The sequence below is a fragment of the Eumetopias jubatus genome, unplaced genomic scaffold (genome assembly GCF_037043125.1).
Source record: "Eumetopias jubatus isolate StellerSeaLion01/CBP00866 unplaced genomic scaffold, mEumJub1_p1.0 scaffold_16, whole genome shotgun sequence".
In the NCBI taxonomy this organism is placed as follows: Eukaryota; Metazoa; Chordata; class Mammalia; order Carnivora; family Otariidae; genus Eumetopias; species Eumetopias jubatus.
Window position 1 is genome coordinate 48,524,768 of NW_028274822.1, and position 25,270 is coordinate 48,550,037.

Here is a 25,270-nt window from a genome sequence, read left to right on the forward strand (position 1 = left end):
CCCCGCTGAGCAGGGAGCCCAACACGGGACTCTATGCCAGGACCCTGGGATCATGACCTGAGCCAAAAGCAGATGCTTAACTGACTGAGCCCCCCAAGTGCCTGAGTATGGTAATATAAAATTATAAATATAATTACCACATAATTCAGCAATCCCACTTCTAGGTAGATAACCCAAAAGAGTTGAAAGCAGAGTCCTGAAGAGACTATTTGTACACCCATGTTCAGAGCAACATTATTCACAATAGCCAAAAGATGGAAGCAATTCAAATGTCCAATAATGGATGGATAAGCAAAATGTGGTATATACAATAGATTTAGTCTTTTTTTCTTTAAAGATTTAGTTTATTTATTTTGACAGAGAGAGACACAGCGAGAGCAGGAACACAAGTAGGGGGAGAGGGAGAAGCAGGCCTCCTGCCGAGCAGGGAGCCCGATGCGGGACTCGATCCCAGGACCCTGGGATCATGACCTGAGCCGAAGGCAGATGCTTAACGACTGAGCCACCCAGCACCTGAAATATTATTTAGTCTTAAAAAAGAAAAAAATTCTGATGCTACAATATGGATGAACCTTGAAGACATTATGCTAAGTGAAATGAGCCAGTCACAAAAAGACAAATACTGTATGATTCCACTTTTCAGAGGTATTTAGAGTAGTCAAAATCACAGAGCTAGAAACTGGAATAGTGGCTGCCAGGGCTGGAGGCAGGTAAATGGGGAGTTATTGTTTAATAGGTATAAAATTTCAGTTTTACAAGATGAAGAGCTCTGGAAATGGATGTGGTGATGGTTGCACAACATTATGAATATATTTAATACCACCAAACTATACACCTGAAAGTGGTTAAGATGAAAAATTATGTATATTTCATGACAATTTTTTTTAAAGTAAGTATCCCCATTCTCCCCCTTGCCAAAAAGAGATAGAAGGTAAGAATTTTCTAAGATTTCTTAACCATTTAAGTTTTCTCATGTTTACTTTGTCCATTCTTGTTTCTTTCTAGAAATTAGCCGTTTAAAAAATCATAAAGAGGAAAATAAAAAGTATGTGAAACCTCTGTTACAACTTTTTTATAGTATCTTATTGTATCTGGCTGGGATGGTCCACAGCAGGCATCGATAATACAATGGTGCTGCTTCAGAAGGAGAGCATTCTAATACCTAACACATGATCGCTAGCACATATATTGCTTACTAGGTGCCAGAAACTCTTGCAAATGCTTTACATATATGAAACTATTTAATACAGTATTAAGTAGCTATTAATAGCATCTTTATTTTATAGATAAGGAATCTGATGCACTATATAGTTAAATAACTTGCACAAGGTCACCACCTTCGAGTGGTGAGATGGCTTTCAAATGGCATCTTAGATGGCAGCCTCCATCCAGAACTCATAGACTTAATAAGTAGATCACATGACCTCTTTCTGAACATAGCACTACTCCTATGCAATAGGAGGCACTCAAGATGAAAATTTTAGACTAAATCCTAAAGACAAAGCATGATATAACAATCTCTTCAGCATGGTATACATAATCTGAGCCTATCTCCCTTTCTTGCATCATCTCCTATCCACCTGCCTAATAAACTCCCACCTCCTGCCTCATTCCCTCTGTGAGCTATACCAACCTGTCTACAGTTCCTTGATTAAAATCAAGCTGTTAACTGCCAAACCTTTGCACATGCTGTTCTCTTTACTTAAAACATTCCCTCCCCTCCTCCCACCATCTTCTTTGGCTAATCAGACTTAATTCAGTTGTAAAGTCTGGTCTGACAGTAAATCTCACATGCACCCCTGTTCTTCCTGTATGTTCCCAGGTAACATATAGGAAGTACACATTTGTACACTACAAAATCTCTTCGAACTATAACTATATATGATTCATTCTTATTCACAAGTTATGGCATACGGTAAGTGCATCCCTTGAATAAGTGTCTCCCGAGTACACTGGGGCATGCAAGAATACTTCTGGGGTTCATGTTTCAGAACCCATTAATTAATGATGAGTCCATTATGATGAGGTTCTGCCAGAAACTACATTTACCACTGGAAAGTTCCAATACAGACCCACATACTATACTTTAGATTTAGGTGGATCACGTTTTCATGGCACCCCAGTGTAATGTGAAAGCTGTAAAGCACTGTAGTATTAAACCTATAGTTGCAGCAAGAAACAAATGTAATACTAAGCATTTCCCACGCATGGGGAAAATATACTATGTCAAAGACACAGAATTAGATAGATATTAATATCAAACCTTCAGTTTACCTTTATTAGAAAATTCTTTTATATGGAGTACATTTTAACACAATCACAAATAATATTTATATACTCATTCCAACCATAATAGCTGAATCCTCTGTACACTCACTGCACTTCATATAACCAGTTTGGCTCTTATTTCATTATACCATTAATTATCTGTTTACATGACTCTATCTCTATTAGACTTCAGGCTCTTTGAAGGCAAACTGCCATTCACCTTTATGTCTCAGTGCTTGGTAGCAAAGATTCCCAAAGGCTTGAAGAATAACTTAAGTAGTATTTCAAAGTCTATAAAGAATCCTGCAAATAATTTTACAGAAAAAAATTAAGTTTAGAGGTTATATAACTTGGCTGAGATCACAGAGCAAGTAGATAAATGAATTCAGAATTCAAATCCAGGTCTTCAATCAACAATTTCTATGCCCTTTCCACCACACCACACATATTACCATAAGTCAATAACTACAAATTGTGCAAGTACTACATCCTGTATTAGTTGTCTGTAGTTACAAAGCAACAATTCTATCATAACTAAGTCACAAAAAGTTACAATAAAGGTCCTTTAAAAATGAGATCTCTGAACTGTCACACAGTTAGTTATCACTACTAGTCTCAATAGAATACTGCTATAAGTATTTTAAAAAAAGATTTTACCTTGTACTTCTTTATCATGATACTCCTTTAGTTTTGTCCAAATTTCCTTAAAGTCATTAGATATATCTACAGAACTTGGGCTTCCACAATTGCTTCCAGAGATGTTCATCTTGCTTAATATGCTCCACACTTCTTCTTGCCTAATGTTTTCTGACCTTTTTCTGTTACATTATATAGGTATGAAGTTGTCTTTGACAGTTGAAATGCCTGAAACGACAGATTGCAACATAAACGAATTTTGCATTTATATGTATGTAATTTGATGTCAGGATACCTTCAAGCCTAGCCAGCTCTTCTCAAGTTTTCCTTATTTACCTACAATCAATCACTTTGAGAATTTGGGGGATGGGAAGTGAAAATGATTATGGTGAGAACCCTGATTTCAGTTATTTGGTCCTTAGTTAAGCTAAATTTTCAGGCAAACTTTCTCTTATTCCTCCTAGGAAGAACTTACTTAAGTTGAGATGATTCTGCTATGGAGGTCTGAAGTCATTCACACTCTGTATTGATTGATTCATCATTCTAAATTAACTTATTCCTTTGTTAAATTTTGACAGGGAGTGCAACAAAAATTGGAAAACGTTCTGAAATACTCTTGACTTAAACAGTATTCACATATACATATACACACATCTACATATTCATAGAAGCACAAATCTTATAAAAGAGCAAGAAAGATGATTGTGATTAATACACCTGAAGATCTGAATACCTTTCTCATAACAAGAGAAATAAGTGAGCAAGGCAGAGGCACAACAAAGATCTATGAATACAGAAACGTCTAATAATAAGGCAGAAAGGGTAAGGCTATTTTGTGCCCCTCTCAGAGTAGACGTGAAATGATTATTACTTGTGTAGCCCCAAAGGAAGCAACAGGATACTAAGAAGTTCAAGTGGATTCACAAATACTTTAATACGTGTCCTTAAGCTGAAACCATTAACTAGCTACTACTAAGTCAAACGATTAACAAGTCTACTCTATCTTATACATGGCTCTTTAGCCAATGCCTTACCATTGCTAATGTGTCCAAACTGATTTAAGTGTCTCTTACAAACCATTTCTCAAGGTCTCTGATGATGAGGCTAAAAATAAGCAATGACACTTTTTTTTTCTAAAGTAGGCTCTATGCCTAAGGTGGGGCTTGAACTCACGACTCTGAGATCAAGAGTCCTATGCTCAACCAACTAAGCCACTCAGGCGCCCCAGCAATGACATTTCTAAAGGAGCAAGATTATGACTGAAGTCACTTTGAAAAGCACTACAGAAATACTGTAGAAACACAATTTTATTAAGCTTTTTAAAAACTGTGATTTAGGTTTTTTTGGGACAATCAGTGAAAACTGAACATGTACTGGATTTTAGATAATGTTAGGGAATTATTTTTAATTGTCTTGGGTATGATAATGTGCTCATGTTAAAAAAAGGAAGTCCTTAGCTGTTAAAAAGATATATACTGATATATTTACAGGTAAACTCACCTGTTCTGCATTTGCTTTCAAATACTCCAGCTAAAACAAACAAAAAATGTTGGGTAAGGAGATGAAACAAGAAGGGCTGCTTTGACAATTATTGAAAGTAAGTAATGGATGGGTCTGTGACAGAGTTCATAATTCTAGTCTCTCTCATGTATATTTATTATTTCCATTATAAAGTTTTTAAAAGAGGATTGGGTGCATGAATTAATACAGCTTTATTTCCAAAGAGGCCTGAATTCTATTTCTTAACCCTAAAAGATAACAGGCCTATTGTCAACAAAAGCCACCATTTGTTGTTTACTATATAACAGATACCATGCTGTTTTATAGTCATTTTTTAAAACTTAATCTTGAGAACTCTGTAGAACAGCTACTGTTATTAATTTCATTTTAGAGTTGGAGAAACAGGTTTAAGAGATTAAGTGATTCGCCCAAGGTCATACAATTAGGTCCCACACTATGTCTCGAGGGCAGGGCTGAAGAGGGGAGGGGAGGGCGGCTCTAGTGATGCTAATTAACTACAAAATACTTTAGCCCAAGAAAAATATTTCTATTAAGTAATAGTTTAAAAGTTTTAATTACTTTAATGAATAACTTAAAATTGCATAGTATGAAATTGCTTAAAACCAATAGTGTAAAACATTTTTAAATATATCTTCAGAGGTAGTAAAAAAAAAAAAAGGCTTCTTCCCCACTTAAAAAGTTTACCAACACAACACTAAACTTGAAAATTCTGGCTCACAAAACCCTCTCCAACCTAACCTGCACTCCCAGCACCTTTGTCAGAACCTCTCTTGGCTTGAACCGTTATCGATGCACGATGAGGTGCCTTAATTTCGCAGAAATGTGCATCTTGTGTCGCCAAGGTGCATCCCGGGTCCAAAGGTCTGTAACAATTTAATACATTTCCGTGCGTCCTGGAGCAGTGTAAACCACCACAGTTAAGGTGCTCAGTAAAATACTTCTTTTCTGTTGCACCCACCACACATATTCTCACACAGGTAAGGCAAGAGTCACACAGGTGCCCGAGATAAACGAATAGGGACTCGGGCTGGTCTTCTTACGAGCAATGCAGAGGTCCACAGGCTCCCATCCCAAGATCCGTAGCCCCCAGCCTCTCCCGCGCGCCGCTGTCACCCAAACGTTCCAAAAGCCTGCAGCGCAACTGGCGCGGGAAGTGCGCACCGCGGCCCCCGGCGCATGCGCGGGGCGGCTCGGCGGCGGCAGGCGAGTCCTCAGCCCGCGCGGGAGACCAAAGAGCCACAGGGAGCACAAGCTCGTCCTCCCTCCGACTCACCTCCAACCGGGTTTAGCCGGGCCCCAGCCTGCTCCCTCAGGCAGCCCCAGAAGCCGCACGGCTACCACAACTCAGGGGCCAAACGCTTGTGCTCGGCCCGCAGCTCCAGACCGGAAATAGCCGCTCCGACCCGCCGCTCCGGATTGGGGAAAGGAGATTCCTCTTTACTCACGGCTTCCAAGATTGCCTCAAAGATTCTCAAAAGCCCCAGCACGGAAGCAGGCACGGCAGCCGCTCGCTTTTGTTACCCTCACTAATCTGCCAAGGCCCCTCCGGGAAGGCTGGCCCCTCAGGGCGGCCCGCGCTTTCTGGGGGCTGGGGGAGGGCCCGAGGGCGGCCGGCCGGGCTGGGAGGCGCCCGGACCCGCCCCCCCCCCCTTGGAGCCCGCTCGACGTCACGCTGGAGTTCCCGCCACGTCACGCCCCTCCTCCCGCAGCGGAGCGAGGCGGTGCCCCGCACGCCTCTCGCGGAAGAGCGGGGTGGCTCGTGTGTCCCCACGCTAGGGGCTGTGATGGGAGAGTGGAACGCCAGCCGCTGCGCGGTCGGGAGCGGCTCCAGGAGCTGGCGGCCGCCACAGCATTTTTGTTGAGATGCCCTGGAGAAAGCGCAAGCTTTTCTGTCTGGGCAACCTCAAGCCCTTGGTGTGTCTGACTTTAGCACATTTCAGGAAAGCATGTATGAGTGGCCAGTACCACATGGAAAGTTAAAACTAACTGATGAGGGAACGGACACGGATCAGTCTAACGTAGTTTCTGCCTGGTAGCTATTACCTGCAGTTTAGTGATGTGACCGGACAGCACTGGGTGGTGAGGCCATGTAGCAAAACGATGTGTATTTTGCTGAGGTTAAATGGAAAGTTCCTGAGGACCCTGAAATGAGACGGAATCAGAATGACCAGCATTATTTGTTGGAACAACAAGCTTTAAATTAGGTAATTTAATGTTTTAAAAAATAAACTCTTCCTGTGGCTGTTTGTAACGTTCAGAAAGTTACTATGTTTTCTAAAAGAAGCTTTTTAGCACTAGCAGTTCTACAAGTGAAGTTGAAAATAAGCAGAATAGGCTAGAATCACAGTATCTTTTAAACCAGTTCAGTACTTTTCTGTAATATTTATACGATCTGGGAGGAAGACAGGATAGTATTATAAACTTTTAAAAGTTAAGTAGTATTTAGGAAATCATAAATATAAACTGTAAAGAATTTTTCCACTCAGTTCCGATGTTAAGGGATGAATATCAGAGCTTACTCCTTGAAATTGCACTCAACAGGATGTTTCTGTACCATTCTAGCCATGTTATAGGAACTTTGGTTTCTTCAGGGAAGAGGGTTGCGGAATCTTCATTACCTTATTGTAGTAACTATCATTTGCTTCCAAATTTTACTACTTCATTCATAATACTGTTAAAGAAAATGGGTGAAAAATTGCCATTTCTAAGATAACACAGGCATAATTGCTTGTATAAATGTTTAAAATGGAAACAGTTTTGTTATAAATGGAAAGAGCTTGTAATCACTTTGTCATTTAACAGTACATTGAAATAACAGTGTATTTGTGGTCCAAAGAAAAACTGTGAGAACAAAATGATCTAACCTGTTCCTCTAGCTTCTAAGGCTCCACTGTCCAATGCATTTATACAAGTCAGAATCCAAAGAATCAGCCTTGACACCTTTTTCTCCTTTAAATCCTCATATCCAATCTATCACCAAGTCCTTTCAATTTTACTTGCCAAATAGATCCCAAATTAATCCCCTTCTTTCCTTCACCATCAGGTTATTCCAAAATACCACTTTCTCTTACCTAGTCTGCTAGTTTATTTTCCATATCCACCCAACCAACAAACCACCTAAACCTTTCTCTTCATTGGTGTTCAGAAAAAAATTTGAGTATCTATTCTCAATTCATGCATATATCTAAAATTTAAATTGTATACATGTAAAAAAAAAATAGGGGCACCTGGCTGGCTTAGTCAGTACAGTTAAGTGATTCTTGGTCTTGAGGTTGTGAGTTCAAGCTCCATGTTGGGCGTAGAGCTTACTTAAAAAAAAAAAAAAAGATAAATTGTGTACATGTATTGTTGAAAAATGGTATAGAGTCTAATGGTTAAGTCAGGCTCTGGAGACAGACTTCCTGGTTTTGGATCCTGCTGTAATACTTCCTTACCAAGTGACCTTGGACTGACTTTTTAACCTGTCTCTTTTTCTTACCTGTAAAAGGAGGTTAATAGTACCAACCATACAGGGTTATGAAGAATATAAGTTAGTGCGTGTAAACTGCATAGTACACTGTTTAGATATACAGTATGTGCTCAGAAAAAAGCTAGCCCTTATTAGTACTTCTGAGTTCTGAGCTAACTCACAACTTATGAAGACATTTTTTAAAAGGATGAGAAAAAATGGAAATCTAATATTTTTTCCTCCTCCCATCTTAAATTTTACCCACTTTGAGACCACTTCTTTACACTATAGCTACTGTGATCTTTCTGAAAAATAAATCTGATCGTAGCTGCTTACATCCTTCAGTGGCTTATTGTTACTCTGAAGATAGCTCCTTTGAACTGCCTTTACTGCGTCTCCAGGCCTCGCTGACCTTTTAGTGTCTCCTAGGTCTTCACATGCCTTTGCTTCTGTTTGGAATTATGAACCAAAGCTACCCCTGCCCTTTGCCTAGCTATTTACTGATCTTTTTATCTTGTTTTAATAGTCTTTTCTATTAGCTCCTCTTATAGCACTATGTACTTTCCTATCTTGTACTTAGTAGTTTTAATTATTTAATTAATTCTCTCTATCCACTAGACTAAGTTTCTTGAGGTCAAAACCATGTCTTGTTTACCCTTTTTTTTGGTTTATTTTTTTGTTGTCGTTCACCTTTTTATCTCCAGAAACTAACTCAGTGCCTGCCATAAAGTCAGTACTGTGTGAATCAACGAATAAATTGAGCATCCATTACGGGATTACTATTTTTTATGTAAGTGAAGAAAATCTTTGAATCCATTTAAAATTCTTGGATTCTCCATGTGAGATTTTATGATGGTCACTTTAGCAGTGGAAATGGGGGGCATACTTATAGATATTCTCTCCCAATGGGAGCTTAGGCCCCACATGGTAGAATAAATTATGAGGTCCCAAAGATATGTGAGAAAACTTTATGACTTTGAACAATGCTTCCCAAACTTTTTCAATACTTAGAAAATGAATATTTGTATTACATATTGTAATAAAAAGATAAGGCTTCTCCCATCTAGAGACAGCAGAAGTTGAAACTCCACCCCCCCACCCCTCTAGCCCCCCCACCCCCCTCAGCAATGCCCCCTTGAGGGCTGGAATTTTAATGTCTTAGCATACCTGTAACTCACTGGAGGCCCCTGGTTAGGGTGCTCGACTTAAAAATTGTGTGCTGAAATAATTAAAATGGTAAATTTTATATTAGGTACATTTGTACATTTAACCACAATAAGAAAAATTGTGTGGTAGCAGTAAAAACTCAAGGATTCTTAGAACTGTAGAATTTTGGAATTTTAAAATTCTCTAACTCAAATCATTTTAAAACGGAAACCTTTTGTTGATTCTACAATCTGCTTAACTCCTACAGTTGGGTTGCTGAGGGTTGCAGAGGGAAAAATCACATAGCAGGTTATGTGATTTGTTACAGAATATGTTAATATCACTAAAATTACATGGTTTCAAACCTCATGTAAGGCATCAATTAATTCTTAAAATAGCCTTTGTTCAGCTGCTTTTGTTTCCATTGCTGTCTTCCAGACCTTCACTATTTTCCTCAAGGTTCTGTATGGTATTTTCACTCTCAGCAGATACGCTAGCTCCAGGTTAAACAGGACAATTGGGGTCAGCAGGTGTGATCTCCCTGCACTTGCCTGTTCCTTTCTCAACCCTGTGAATTAGGCAATACCATTTTGCAGATAAAAATGTAACTCGAATCCAGTTGCTTCTCCCCACCTCTTCTGCAGCCGCCCTGGGTCAAGCCACCAGCATCTCAAACCTCTTCTGCAGCAATAGCCTCTTTTTTTTTTTTTTTTTAAGTCAACTATCTTTCTACTTACACTGTTTACCCCTTACTGTGTATTCTCCAACAGCAGTCAGGGTAGTCCTTTAAAACCAAAGTCAGGGGTGCCTGGGTGGCTCAGTTGGTTGTGTGTCTGCTTTCGGCTCAGGTCATGATCTGAGCATCCCTTATGGGATTACTATTTTTTACGTAAGTGAAGAAAATCTTTGAATCCATTTAAAATTCTTAAATTCTCCATGTGAGATTTTAAGATGGTCACTTTAGCCGTGGAAATGGGGGGCATACTTATAGATATTCTCTCCCAATGGGAGCTTTAGGCCCCACATGGTAGAATAAATTATGAGATCCCAAAGATATGTGAGAAAACTTTATGGCTATGAACAATGCCATTGGGGTTGGAGTTCTGGGATCGAGCTGTGTGGGGCTCCCTGCTCAGTGGGGAGTCTGCTTCTCTAACCTTCCCCCCCTGGTCGTGTGCGCTCTCTCTCTCTCATTTTTAAATAAATAAAATCTTAAAAACAACAAAAAAAATGAAGTCAGAACAAGATGCTGCTCTGCTAAACACATTCCAGTATCTTCCCATCACCTTAGAATAAAATCAAACCCTTTTCCATGGAGTCAGGACAAGTGAATCACTATATTATATTGGTGTTATCTCCTGAATAATAGTTTTGAATTAGTGCTTTCCTTTCAATTCCCTTATGCCCTTGTTTAGGCCCTGATATTTCTTACATAGACTATAGCCTCCTTGCTTCCAGTCTTCCTTGCCTGAATGAAGTCTCCACACAGTTGCCAGAAATCTACACCAATATTTCTGTTCCTGACATTTCCTTGCTTAAAACCCTTCAGGGTTTTAGCATTTAGGCTCTCCATTCCTAAATGTAATCAGTATAAAAAATTATTCATGAGGACAGCACAACTCAATTTGGATTAGCTGCGTTTCAAGTGCTCAAAGCCACATGTGACTGGTGATTACTGTACTGGGCAGTACAGGCCTAGCATAGCATAGGTAATGAACAAATGAATGTCGAATGCACACATAAGGTTACATGGTTTATCTGAAGGACCAGGATGGAGCTAGGACTAGAACACAGATAACTGATTCCTAGACTGAGGTTATTTCTGCTGTTTGTGCTGGGCATTTCTCATCTCTTTCCCACTCCCCACATCATCCCATTCCTCTCCTCCCACCCGGCATTAAGGGCCTGCATTCCCAGGCAAAAAATGTAAAAGTGATTAAACCCATGATGATTATTTGCATAATACTGTCCAGTAATATGAACACACAATACTAGTAAACTGGGGTGAACTGTCTACATTCAGAACTATTTTAAGAACAAGACAAAAGGCTGTTTGAGAGATAAGAGGGAAAAGTTTTGAGACAAAAGAAAATTATGTTAACTGTCAGCATTTGTGTCAAGTTGAACACTTGATTTAGTTTTTTAAGTTGTTTACACTAATTACTAAGTGTTGTTTGGGGGTAAGAGTATATATCAGTTGATGATCTTGCCCCAAGTGCCAAAATGTTTTGTTTATCATTTGAATTGATGGTGGCAAGATGCCAGTTAGGTTGAGCAGTTTTATAATTGTTTTAAGAAATGTATTTAACATTCTACAAAGGATGTCAGTATTACAGTTTTTATTTTAGCAGTTTTAAACGGTCATTAATGTAGTTATAACAAACATTAAAGATTATACATTGCTTTCCATTTAGAAAAATTAGCCTTATGTAGTCTGGCCAACTTCCAACTTAGATATAAGAAGCTTTATTTTGATTTTTACTATGGCTACATATACCTTCTTCATTTCTCTTTATGAACTATTAATTTTTTTGTTTGTGTTTTTAAATAACATTCACTTAGCTACTTCACATCAGTAACGGGCAAAGTTTTATTAGATATATAATTTGTCCAATTTAGGAACTATCTCTTTATACTTGATAAAGGTTTCTATACACTACACAATATGCTCTATACTTGGTTAGTTGCCTAGGTTTAAATTGATGGCAGGCTGATCAAGAATGCTAATGATCTGTTACTACAAAATGATTTATTGTGAATGGAAAGGGGCTTCCTTTCTTCCAGGTCAACCATTTTAGATTATAGTGGCTGTTTGGCAATATTTCATACCTATGCATATAGGTCTGTGAAGCCCAGGAGTTTTGTTAGTTAGCCCTTATGTCTTATTTCCTAACACTGGCATTTATAAAAACTTGAGAACTTAACTGCTGTGGAGGTGATAAAAGAATTTAAGATTGATCACTAAGACTGTAGAATAGAAAAGTGAATTTTATTTTGAGAATCTTGTAAAACTAATATTTACCTTTTTATCCAGTAAATCTAGTACTATACTTGCATTCTGTATACACATATGTAATGCTACCATGATGGAAGCTGTGGGAACAATATTTATGTACAGTAATGTAAATGGGAAGTATTATGAAGGATTAACTGACAGTTGGACTCTATTAACTAAAGCATTCTTAGTAGGTTCACAAGAGCAAACACGTTTAATATTCATTGCTTTGTCCACTTTTAAAAAAATAATGATTCACATCTTATATGCTATTTTTTCCATCTGTAAATTGATGAATTTATTCAATCCTGACAAATAGTTGTGACCTTTAATGTACTCATGCCTCACAAATTACAGGTATGTTTTCAAACACACTGGCAGACTTTGTTTCTCAATTTTTCTCTATTCTAACTATGTTTGAGAAAAATAGACTTTGTTTAAAATATTAGCTTTTTGCTTTTCCTAATCCATATGTCTGTCTAAGGTTAAGGAAGCTTTGATAGCTACCTTTCCAAAAATGTTTTACATTCAATATTTAGTTCTTAGAGGAGACCTTCAGTTTTGGCCAATACTTTGTCAATTTTACTTAAGTTATAGTCAGAAGTATTAGAAATTAAATTATGTTTTAATTCACCTCACACCCTTGATTACTATTTTTGTGGATTATTTAGGATACTAAGACAAATCTAATATGCTTCTTATCTAAAGTGACCATATCCCCTGGCTTACCAGCAATAGGTCTGGTTAATAGCTATTGTTCTGGTTTAATTATTAATAGGGCTCCTGTTTACTCTCAAAAAAGTCCTGGTTTGGGTGATAAATCATATGGTCAGGAGCTTTAAGGCATTTGAAGTATAAACTAATAAAGAAGGGAAGATTTAAATGACTCTTTGTAGTCAAGAGTATTTCTTTCACAGCTATGTACAGACCAATCTAAATTATTTTTTAAAGAATATTTTGGTATAGGGACGCCTGGGTGGCTCAGTCGGTTAAGCATCTGCCTTCTGCTCAGGTCATGATCCCAGGGTCCTAGGATCGAGTCCCGCATCGGGCTCCTTGCTCAGCAGGGAGCCTGCTTCTCCCTCTCTCTCCCTCTGCTTGTGCTCTCTCTGTCAAATAAATAAAATCTCAAAAAAAAATATTTTGGTATAGCCATAAAAGGATTGTACTTTTTGACTTAATTGATACTACTTTGAAATTCCCTATGAGTTGAGAAGTGGTTTGTTTAATACTGATAGGAAATGGATTCAAAACAATTAGCTATAGTAAAATACAAAGTACTTTTCCTACATATCTTCTCTTTGAACCTAAAAATAACTGTTTCATAAAGGTAGAACAGTTACAGTTTTCATCTTTTCACAGAGGTTGAGAAATTAGGTGGTTTGACTAACACTATATGTACAGACTAGTAGGTCAGTTGACCCAAGACTCCAAACCCAGTTTTTTGGCTATAAATTCTGTATCTGTGCTCTTCTCATAGTACAACATGCTATTTTTGAATAATAAAATCTACATAAAGCTTATTCTGTGCTTTTATATTTTTTTAACTTAGAAACTATTTTTGAGAAAGTAACCAAATTAAGTTTCTGAATTTTGATCAGTAATTATTATCTATCAAAAAAATTATTACCTACAGGCTCATTTGCAGTCCTGGTACGTTTTTCTATTTATTTCAGAAAGCTTACACGAGGTTACTAAAAGGACTTTAAAATTTGATAGCAATTTAAGTCTCATAATTTAGGAAAGGAAAATAAATTGGGCTCTCTTACTCAGAGTTGGAGTGAAGCACCTACTATATGGACCAATCTCAGTTCGTTTTGTAGACTTCTTGCTTTAATAATTGTACTTCATAGAAATTATGGCACGTACGTTCTTTAACATGTCTTATAATGGTGGATATTTGAGAGATGAATATAAACTGACTTTTAATGGAGTTAGCAAAAGTGTTCATATTAGCTTTCCCAGCCCTAAGTTTTAGCTTCTTCCATGTTGTAAGTTTAAAATTAAATTGATGGACGGGTCTTGAATTATGTTCTTATCTCAGAAGGGACCAGAGCAGGGAGTGCTCCAAAAAACTGACTATGTTGTACATCAATGATGGCATATAGACATATTCCTGGCCTATAGTTTTATGCAAGTCCTGAGCTGGAGACAGGACCCAAGATTTAAGATTTAAGCTCTAGCCCTATCTTTGATAATTTGCATGTTTCCTAGACAAATTTTATTTCCCCATCCAAAAAATGAGAATACTCATACTTGCTGTGTCCAAAGGGATTATTATAAGAATGAAATGATATATGTGAAATTTCTTTTTTAAAAAAGATTTTATTTATTTATTTGACAGAGAGAGAGCATGAGCAGGGGGGAGGTGCAGAGGGAGAAGCAGACTTCTCGCTGAGCAGGGAGCCTGACATGGGGCTTGATGCCAGGACCCTGATGAGATCATGACCTCAGCCAAAGGCAGATGCTTAACTGACTGTGCCACCCAGGCGCCCCTATGTAAAATTTCTTCAGGAAGACTTCATAGAAGTTTGAAGCAACCTGCCTATTGAGAGGAGAGTGGTAGAAGGCTTTCCAGGCAGAAGGCATGTGCAAAGATTCTGCTATGGGGAATCATTGTGAGTTCTAGAAATTGTAAGTATATAATAATGTATTTGTATAGGTTGACAGTGGGAAATCAGCAGGAGCTCCACATAATTTGTTGAATGAATTTTAAGTTTTAATAATAATCCTACTGAGCAAGTAATTTAATTCCTCTGTTCCTCAGTTGTTTGTCAGTGATACAAAGATAATACATACCTTGGGTATTTTGCATACAAGATTGTTGACAGGATTGAATGATTATAAATGTATCCAAACAGTATAAGAAACTGGTTAATAGTAGATAGATTTAAGAAGTACAGATAATTAGAGAGGTCTCTTCAATTGCTAAAGTTATGTAATTATAGTGAAATTATTGAATTGCTATGAAAATTGAGACATTTATAATTATAGAAAGGATTAAATTACAACTTAAGTGCTTTTACGTATCTTATTTGATTCACGTAATTAAATAAGTCAAGTAGAATTATTATATTGGTGTTATTTCTGTTATATTCCAAGGGACTTTAAAAATCATCTAGCCCAACTACAAAACTGTATAGAAAGGAGAAACTAATTTCTTCATGTATTTTAGAAATTTGTGGTTTTAAGAAATTATTTACCTAACAGAGATTTATGATCTACTCAGCTTCAGGTGCAAGAAAGGGGGTGTTGGCATCAAGTTGACTGTGATCTGATATAATTTAGTGAAGATCTGAGTATATTTGATAACTCCTTCTGAAAATAGTATCTCTTCGTAATCATCTTTGTTCAACAGTATGTGTCCTTACTTTTTTTTATTTCTATGCCCTTTTCAGTCCAATTTTTCTATTTCACCCTTATGAATTCATTAGCTAATTTAACCACTGAGAGAGTTATTTTTAAAAACTCAGATATTGGTTTTAACAGAATTCAAGTTAAATGAAAAGATGATATGCTTTTAACTAGATTTATTTATACCTATTTCTTCTTCATTTTCTCTAAACTAAGTTTTTATAATTATGCAACAAATATGATATTTACTTAAGTAAAACACATAACTGGCTATTTCAGTTTTCTGTTTTTAATCTATTTGACTAGAGCCTTCCTCTAATGTATTCTTCTGAGCCATGCTCCAAGATCACGTAAAGGTTATAATGAATTAGTTCTTGTAACCAGACCCTTTTGGACATAGTCCAACACAAACTTGTACTATTCAAAATTCTGTGTTTCGTTATAATGAGAAGTGTTGTTACTTGAGGGTCCAATGTAGTCAATCTATTTTTACTATAATTTTAGCAATGTAAACTAAACAATAAAGCCTTTGGATCAATACTGGACATAAAACTACTTACAGAGTACATACTAATTGTTCATTTGGTGCTGTCTGGTCCTTTAAAACTTGGTAGCCAAATTCAGGAAATGAAATGTAGTTTATTAGAAAATACCTTTCTCACAAAAGATCAAGTTTCAATGCATCTCAGGTTTTGTGGGAATGGATCAAATACATCAGGCAAAAATAGGCTAAAGTTCCTCACTTGCCATTTGAAATTGCTTTACTCATTTCTCAGAAAATCCATTTTAGTTGCATAATGTATTAGTTAAAATTATATTGGTCAATTAAGGAAAAAGCAGTTTGATCCTATTTGTCCTATAATAGTGTGGTACTGGATACCTCTTGGATCCTGCTTGCTTTAGCAATTCCAATGGCAACTGGATTCATGAAGGTGAAACCTGACAGCCCTTCACCTGGCGCTTCTCTGAGGCCTTTGGAAACAAGCACCCCCTGAAAGTGTGCAACCTATTGCTATTCAAAATTAGCAACCTATGAGGCAACCCTTAACTGACAGAAGTCAGAACTGGTGGATAAATGCTTCTCTCTCATCTTGTGGCGGACAAGCCTGAGGCAGCTTCATGGCCCCTAAGGGTCCTGGGATTGAGGCCCATTTGCCTGTATTGAAGGAACACTCCAAGAAGCACTGTGGTTTTGGCTTTCTCTCCCTCCCCATTTTCTTCTAATTTCCAGCTCTTATTCCCAGGATGATTTCTCAAATAGAGAATTTGCATATAATCTGGAGGACTCAGGCTCTGTTTTCCATGGAGAACCCAAACTAAGAGATAAAGGTTAAACATCAGATTTCCATTTCAGGGGTGCCTGGTTGCCTTGGTTGGTAAAGCATGTGACTCTTGATCTCAGGGTTGTGAGTTCAAGCCCCATGTTGGATGTAGAGTCTACTTAAAAAAAAAAATTTCCATTTCATTACTTTTTATTTTTAAATATTTATTTATTTTAGAGAGAGACAGAGTGCAGGCAAGGGGGAGGCACACAGAGAGAGAGAGAGATTGAATCTCAAGCAGACTCCCCAGGGAGCATGGAGCCCAAGGTGGCGCGCAGTCTCTGGACCCTGATATCATGACCTGAGTTGAAATCAAGAGTTGGACGCTTAACCAACTGAGCCTGCCAGGCGCCCCATCCATTTCACTATTTTTAAGTTATTAATAGAAAATTTAACTTTTGGGTGTACCTTCTGGCTCAGTTGGTAAAGCATGTGACTCTTGATCTTGGGGTTGTGAATTCGAGCCCCATGTTAGGCATAGAAATTACTTAAAAAAAAATTTAACTTTTGAAAGTTTGCATGTGTGGATGGGACAGTGAGATTAATTGTATGCAGTAATTTTTAAGGATGTTAATATGACCCAAGACTGAACTTGTGCATTTGAGGCTATTTTTCTGATCTTTTGATTTGAAGGAACTTACACACTCTTGCTCAGTCTCCTATAGGCAAGAAAATCTTTTCTTGCCACTTTTCAAACTGTTTTGGACATTAGAATAATCTGGAAAATATGTAAATATGTAGATTCATTGGATCTACCCACCAGAGATTCTAAAGTGATATGTCTAGAAAGGAGCTTAGCAATCTGCATTTTTAATAAGCATCCTCCAGGTGAGTCAGATGGTCCACAGACTACACTTTGAGAAGCATTGATACGTTATTACGGTGATAATGCCGCTGAGGATAATCTGTGACTATGAAATAAATGAAAGCCAGTTTACTCCACCGGGACTGAATCAGTATCAGGATAACATTAATCACATGTTCTAATAAACTGAGCTAATAAAGCGTAGACTGGGCGGTCAGATTAAAAATATAACCCAATTTTAATTTCAGAGTCGCTGTGCTATTCCTCTGTAGAAATTGGATTTGGTATTACTTACTTGGCTTTAACATTAGTATAAACATGTGGTTTGTTATGGTACCAATGAACTGCTGAGAATTTAATTTATGCTAGATGTGTTTAATTTACACTTATTGATCGAAATAGCACAACATGCCATTCATCTCAAAGATGTAAACACTCACATCTTAACAAGTAAAGCTGTGGGAAAAGAGACTGATATTGTCATGCTGGAATGGACGGAACGGCTTTTCTTGCTGAATGTCCTGTAGCCAGGTCCCAGTGGTTAGTTCGATATTATAGTTAAAAAATAGTATACTTACTCCTGAACAACATGTTTGTTTTAAATTTTGTTAAACAATTGCTCGGAAAGTGACTAGGGCAGAATTTAACAGCTCACTAAAATGCTATGTAGATGGTATTTACCATTCAGTAATTATTATATTATTGAAAATTGGTTACGATATTAATATTTTTAGAGATGTGACTGATTTTACCATCTACTTCCAGTTAGGAGACCTTGCCCTCCAAATTTAGACCTGTATATGGTAAATGTAAATTTTTAAATAAAGATCTACATCACAGAATTCTATAATACTGTTCCATGTCCATATATGTTGTATTGCAAGCTACATAAAGTTACTGATATTGTATTTCTTAATGTTTCCAGATTCGTTTAGAAATTCATTAGATTTAAAATGTTTTCACGTTGGAGGGAAGTGTTAACTCCTAATCTAAATCATCTAAATCACTGTAGTAATGATAGGCAAAGAACCTTCAAGGGAATAGACTTAAGATAGAACTTTGAAACTAAAAATTTGCCATGCAAGTTATATTTTCACTTTGTCAGTAATACATAACTTCTAAGGCAATAGTTTTCTGAATACTTTTAAGTCTGTATGTCTTTAAGGATGAGCTATAACATTTTCTATTTCCTAGTTAGTCTTTGATCCATAGTAAGTTTGGTTGTTAGTGCCGATTTATCCAAATTAGCTATTTTATAAAGAAATTTAAAAAAATTCTTTTCTTTTTTTTTCAAGTAAGCTCTATGCCCAATGTGGGGCTTGAACTCACGACCCCAAGATTAAGAGTTGCATTTTCTACCGACTGAGCCAGCCAGGTGCCCCTATAAAGAAATATTTTGAAAATATATTTTAAATTTATATTACTCCCTGCCTTCTTTTCAATTGTTTATAGTAATATCCACTCTAAATGCATGAAAATAAATATGCAAATTGAATACTAACTTAATGAGTAATCAAATAAAGCTAAATTGTTTATCTAATAAAATAGTTTTAATAAGAATATTATATAATTAGTGGACTACATTGGTGAAGTGATATTGTTGTCTTTAGGTATACCATCTACATACAAGCTTTTCACTTTAAGAAAAAAACAATTTGGGGCTCCTAGCTGGCACAGTCACTAAGCATCTGATTCTTGATTTTGTCTCAGGTCGTGATCTTGGGGCCCTGATCTCAGGGTCATGAGATCGAGCCCCGTGTTTGGCTCCATGCTCAGCAGGGAGTCTGCGTGGTATTCTTTCCTTCTACCCCTTCCCACTGCTCATGCTTGTGTGCACACACTCTCTTTCTCTCAAATAAATAAATAAATCTTTTAAAAAAATCTCTCAGGAAATTAAAGTTGATTGCAAGAGCTTTGTGTTATAAGTGGATCTATTTGTTGTTTCTAATATCAATTCATAATCTATTTCCTGCTTGTTATTTACACACTGGAAGATGGGTCATCAACCCAACTTCATTTATTTATTTATCTTTAAGGGTTTTTGTTTTTGTTTTTTAGTAATCTCTACACCCAGCATGGGGCTTGAACTCATGACCCCTAAGATCAAGAGTTACACGCTCTTCCACCTGAGCCAACCAGGTACCCCCTTGACCCAACTTTAGGTAGGCAAGCTCTTAGAATGCTTTGTCACACTTCTGAACTCCCTTTTGACCCATGATAAAACATTTCATAATATCTCACATGTGAACTTTGCTCATTGGTTTCATCTCATAATCAGTTTATCATTTATTTAGTATTACTTTTAGAAAATGTTAAATCCTATTCCATCTTACTTCTTACACCCAACACATTTTGGACTCAATCTCTCTATCATTATTTATTACCAAGAGAATGAAATATAATTTAATATTGGCCTACAATAAATTTAATTTGGAAGGTAATCTTTTGGAGGAGCAAACATATTCTAGAGCCCTGAAGAAATAATTCAATTAGTACTAGAAAGAGCACAAGCCTTAGAGCATATAAAAATCTTTGGCCAACTAATCTGATGTCATATAAAATAATAGATACAGGGGCGCCTGGGTGGCTCAGTTGTTAAGTGTCTGCCTTTAGCTCAGGTCATGATCCCAGGGTCCTGGGATCGAGCCCCACGTTTGGCTCCCTGCTTGGTGGGGGAGTCTGCTTCTCCCTCTCCCACTCCCCCTGCTTGTGTTCCTCCTCTCACTGTCCCTCTCTCTGTCAAATAAATAAATAAAATCTTAAAAAAAAATAATAGATACAAATAGATATGAAATGTTTTTGAAAAACCTAGATATGAGGCATAAGTAAGGTATAATTTGTACTATCCATGCTACATTTCCTTCCTTTGGTACAGATGATTGAAATTTGAAATTTTAGGGGTTCCTGGCTAGCTCAGTCAATAGAGCATGCAACTCTTGATTTCAAGGTTGTGAGTTCAAGCCCCACATTGGGTGAGGAGCCTACTTTAAAAAAAAAAAGAGACTCTCCTTTACCTAAGGAACCTATCTGCATAATAAGGCAACTTTTATTTTTCCAAACACCCCCTTTCACCTTCTTGCTAATGGTCTTCCTCCCCTTTGTTTTTTTCTTTAATTTTTTATTGTTATGTTAATCACCATACATTACATCATTAGTTTTTGATGTAGTGTTCCATGATTCATTGTTTGTGTATAACACCCAGTGCTCCATGCAGAACGTGCCCTCCTTGATACCCATCACCGGGCTAACCCATCCCCCCACAACCCTCCCCTCTAGAACCCTCAGTTTGTTTTTCAGAGTCCATCATCTCTCATGGTTCGTCTCCCCCTCCGATTTCCCCCCTTCATTCTTCCCCTCCTGCTATCTTCTTCTTTTTCTTAACATATATTGCATTATTTGTTTCAGAGGTACAGATCTGTGATTCAACCGTCTTGCACAATTCACAGTGCTCCCCATAGCACATACCCTCCCCAATGTCTATCACCCAGCCACCCCATCCCTCCCACCCCACCCTCTTCCTCCCCTTTGTATCATCAGACCCTACCCCTCTCCTTGCTCATATAAGCTTCATGTTGCCTCATTGTCTTTGGAATTTCATGTCCATATGGATTCCCTGAAGGACTATTAAGTTTGATTTTCCCCTGTTAATCTGTCTCATGTCAATCTGATTCTGAGTCCAGCTAGAAGGACCACAGGGCAGTAGAAGGCCTTTCTCCTTGACACCTTCCAAGGGTGCTAATTTAGTTTTTATCTCCCTGGCAGAAATAAAATGTATATTCCAAGCTAAGTTTTGACATCTCTTACTTAAGCCATTTGTTGAAATTTATGATACAATCTTTTAAAGAAGTGGGAAGGATATTGACATTTGTTGCACCTATCGTGTTCTAGTGACTATGCTAGGTGTTTTAGGCACAGTATCTCCTTTAATCCTCCCTAAAACTGAGAGAATGGTATGAGCTTCCTTAACTTACAGATGGAGGAAAGAGAATTCAGAGTTAAATAATTCCCAAGGGTAAACTAGTTTGTAACAGCCAGTATTCAAATCCATCTTAGTTTGACTCAAAAGCTCATATGTTTTCCAGTATACTACCTTTTCTCTTGATTGTAAAAATGAGAAACAAATGAAGTGATTATTTTTTAAAGTCCACTTGGATTGAGCTAAATTTACAAAGTTAAGAAGTATCCCTCAGGTAGAAGTTTACCTGTGAAAAAATAAGGGGATTAGGAGAATTAACATTTAGTTCTAGGAATCAGAATTGGAATTTTTGAGCCTTTGGTTCTCAAGCTTTCTGTGGTCCCATCTCTTTGGAATTCCTCAAGTTAAAAACATTTAAAACATTTTTTGAGAACTTGTGTGCAAAGCACTGTATTAAGAAACTTACCCCTTAGAAAGCAGGTTCTATTACCTCTAAAATGGGTTTTAAATCCTGCAGTTCTGGTCTTTATAACCTTATTGAAACTTTCCTGCCAATTCTAACCAGATTTTTTATTTTATTTTATTTTATTTATTTTTTGGATTTTATTATTTATTTGAGAGAGAGTGAGAGCCAGAGAGATCACAGAGGGAGAGGGAGAGGAAGAAGCCGACTCGCTGCTGAGCAGAGAGCCCAATTCGGTGATCCATCCCAGGGCCCTGAGATCATGACCTGAGCCAAAGGCAGACACTTAACCAACTGAGCCACCCAGGCGCCCCTCTAACCAAATTTTAGAAGTACTAACTTCTTAGGCAAATCCTAAACTATATCCATGTAAGAGTGCCTAAAACAATACACACACACATACACACACACATACATATATATAAATATGTATATATGTATATGCACATATGTACTAAGAAAATAAACATTTTTATTGTTTATGAGCCAGCAGAGACTCATAACATAACATAATTTTACCTTTTTACAATTCTTTTAGAAAATGTAGATTAGATTTCATGTAATATTCAGATGATTCAATGTAGGATAGTGAAAAATACTAGTCTGGGCTGGTATTCAGGAAACTGGGATGTTCTGGCCCCAGCTCTACCTTTAGATTGAATAATAGTGATTTAACTACATTTTGGGGCTTTTTATCCAACTGAAAAATGAGGAGTCGGATGCATTAGTTATTTATTTTCAAGTAGGCTCCCGGCCCAGGGAGGAGCCCAACGCAGGGCTTGAACTCATGACCCTAAGATCAAGACCTGAGCTGAGATCAAGAGTCAAGATGCTTAACCAAGCCACCCAGGTGCCCCTGCATTAGTTATTCTTTAAGAGTTCTTCAGGTTTAAAAATTTCATGCTTCTAAGTGCTTTTTGTAGGAAACATATGAAGACTTCAGGAAGGAAAGAGGTTGCAGTTGTTAAGAAAGCTAGCATTGTTGACAGTAAGAGTCATTATGTGAAACTGAGTGGCTAGGAATAAGGACAAAGGAATGCATCCCCAACTTAAAGAATAAAGAGATTTTTAGATGAGTAGAATACTTTTTGACCCGAGCCCTGAGATAATGTAGGGCTATATAAAATATACACACATACACTTACAGCTCCCTAATTTGATTTATAAATCCACATGTCCTTAATTTTAACAAAACATCACAATGCATCAGTATTTTAAAGAGGTCAATTTATGGGAAATACGTAAAGGTCATATTTAATAGGACTTTCATATATTTGAAACTGAAAATTCTATTATATGAAAGCTGTAGAATCCTTTCCAAAGTGAGTTAGGCTTGAAATTTTACCCATATATATTTTACCATATATATTTCATATATATAGGTTTCCTCAAAACCATAAACATAAAAAATACTTACTTAAATAAATTGGAATCCCCATTTAAGTTTATCTTTAAACAATAAGCCCTGTATTTTAAACACAGTATAGTTTAAAAATTTTAAATTAATATGTATAACATACTTACCAGAAACACTAAAAGTATATTCTAATGACATGTATCTATAACTTGCCTGAAAACTAATTGAAAAGAGAAGCATTCAACCGATGAAAAATTTTGATCCATATTCCCCCCTAAAATAGTCAGAATACAGTTTATGCTGAATAAAATTAATTTCAGTTTGCTGAATCAGCATATTCCTTATGCAGATTCAACATTACATAGCTTTTTAGAAGTTTAGCTGAATTTTCAGAAATTTTGCCTCGGAGTAGGACTGAAAAGCATCCAAACCTTCCCTGCAAAAAAATATCTCATCTGAACATTATTTCTCACTTAAAAAACAATTCTTTAATAACATCCTAAAGAAACTCTTAGAGCCTTTGAGTTTGAACATCATGACAAAGTGAGGACCCTAGGGACAATGAAAAAGATGCATCAGTCTTGCTCAGTTTAAGACAAAGTCATATTAAAATGACCTACAAATAGCTCTTGACAGGAAAGTATTCAGTATAATTCTGTTTTAAAAAGTTATTTTAAATCCCAGATAAATACATATGTCAGCTGCTATGTTAATTGAATGCCCAGAAGATATGTGCATTCAAATCAATCCAATATTAATAACTAAGGGGGTAGTTTGGTAACCAAAATAAATATAAAGGGATTGGTAACTTTGATTTTAAATGACACAAACTACTTAAAATAAATTAATTGCATCAGTGAAAGAGAGGGGTAAAAGAATTATTTTAAAAATATAATATAAAGGAAGATCCAAATAGTCTTTAACTTAAAAAGTTTTTCAGACCTAATAGGCATGACAAAACCTGTCTTCATTCCTTTCTATTCAGCTCAGCAAGTACTTTTGAGCTCCAATAGTTAATCAGTTACCAGATTCCACAATCTTTGTTTTTCACACTCCTCAATTCTTACTGTGAATTGTTCCTGTAATGTACTTAGGATCTCCAGGCAGGCCAACACTATTTTTTTTATGCCTTAAAAAGGCAATTATTATCATATCCACAATTAGATTTACTATATGAAATTGTTACCATATAGCAACAGCCTATAAAACATAATAGTATGTTATCAAAGAAGTAGATGGCTTAAGATGAATCATTAATAAGTGAAATATATTTAGCAAAATTATTCAACCCAGCTTTCTTCATGACTATAGCCATGCCCAACTTAAAAAAAGTGTAGCAAAAGTATAAGGTATTGTATACCAAATAATCTTTATCTAAAAAAATCGGTGAACTTATGTGTAAGTATTATAAAACAGTATCTAACCAACTTTACAGAAAAGGTATAATCCAGGTATTATCATGTTAAAAATAGATATCTGTTTAAATATCATTTCTTAATTTAACTTTCCAAAAGTGCATAGAAAATTGAGGAATATAAAAAACATATTAACTTACCCTTCAATTTATTTAGAAAACCTCTGTTCTGGGTCAAAAGCGCAAGGTGTTTCACTTCTGACTTCTGAAGCTACGAACTTAAACGGTAAATCAGAGGAAGCCACCTCTCTGGACCATGCTAGAGTTTGCTAGACACTACTGCTATGTAGAAGAGTCCTGCTGCATCTAAGCTATATACAGTGTGCAATGGATAACCTAATATGCTTTTCATTTAACTGGCTGGGCAGGTTTCTACCGTCTGTGGAACATGGAATCAAACCAGAATATGTTGGCATAACAGGCCAGTCAAACCGGTTCTTCTGTAGATCCAGAACCTGTCCAACCAGTCTGCATCAAAGGCTAGCCCAACAAGCTGCAGCGGCTCAGCTCTAAGCTTGTATGGGTGAGTTATCCCCACCTCCCATCAACTCCCAACAAACTACTCAGAATGTTGTAGCCTCCAGCAAAATAATTCAGAGGTTCTAGTGGGAGGGATAGATCTATG

The 25,270-nt window shown here is 36.9% G+C and overlaps 1 protein-coding gene across 3 annotated transcripts in view; it reads right to left on the reverse strand.

Moving 5' to 3' along the window:
* The window catches only part of RBBP8 (RB binding protein 8, endonuclease), an 89,333-nt gene extending 83,290 nt beyond the window's left edge, over nt 1-6,043 (reverse strand). For 2 of the 3 annotated variants that reach the window (XM_088019431.1, XM_088019429.1), the window contains exons 1-2: nt 5,699-6,043; nt 2,926-3,132 (exon numbers count right to left, since the gene is read on the reverse strand). In XM_088019431.1, coding sequence (XP_087875557.1) covers nt 2,926-3,034 — 109 coding nt within the window. In that variant the 5' untranslated portion in view covers nt 3,035-3,132; nt 5,699-6,043. Of the gene's footprint in view, nt 1-2,925; nt 3,133-4,404; nt 4,435-5,698 lie in introns of all 3 variants that reach the window. The other variant, XM_088019430.1, reaches the window with a different exon arrangement.
* Nucleotides 6,044-25,270: the final 19,227 nt, after the last annotated feature.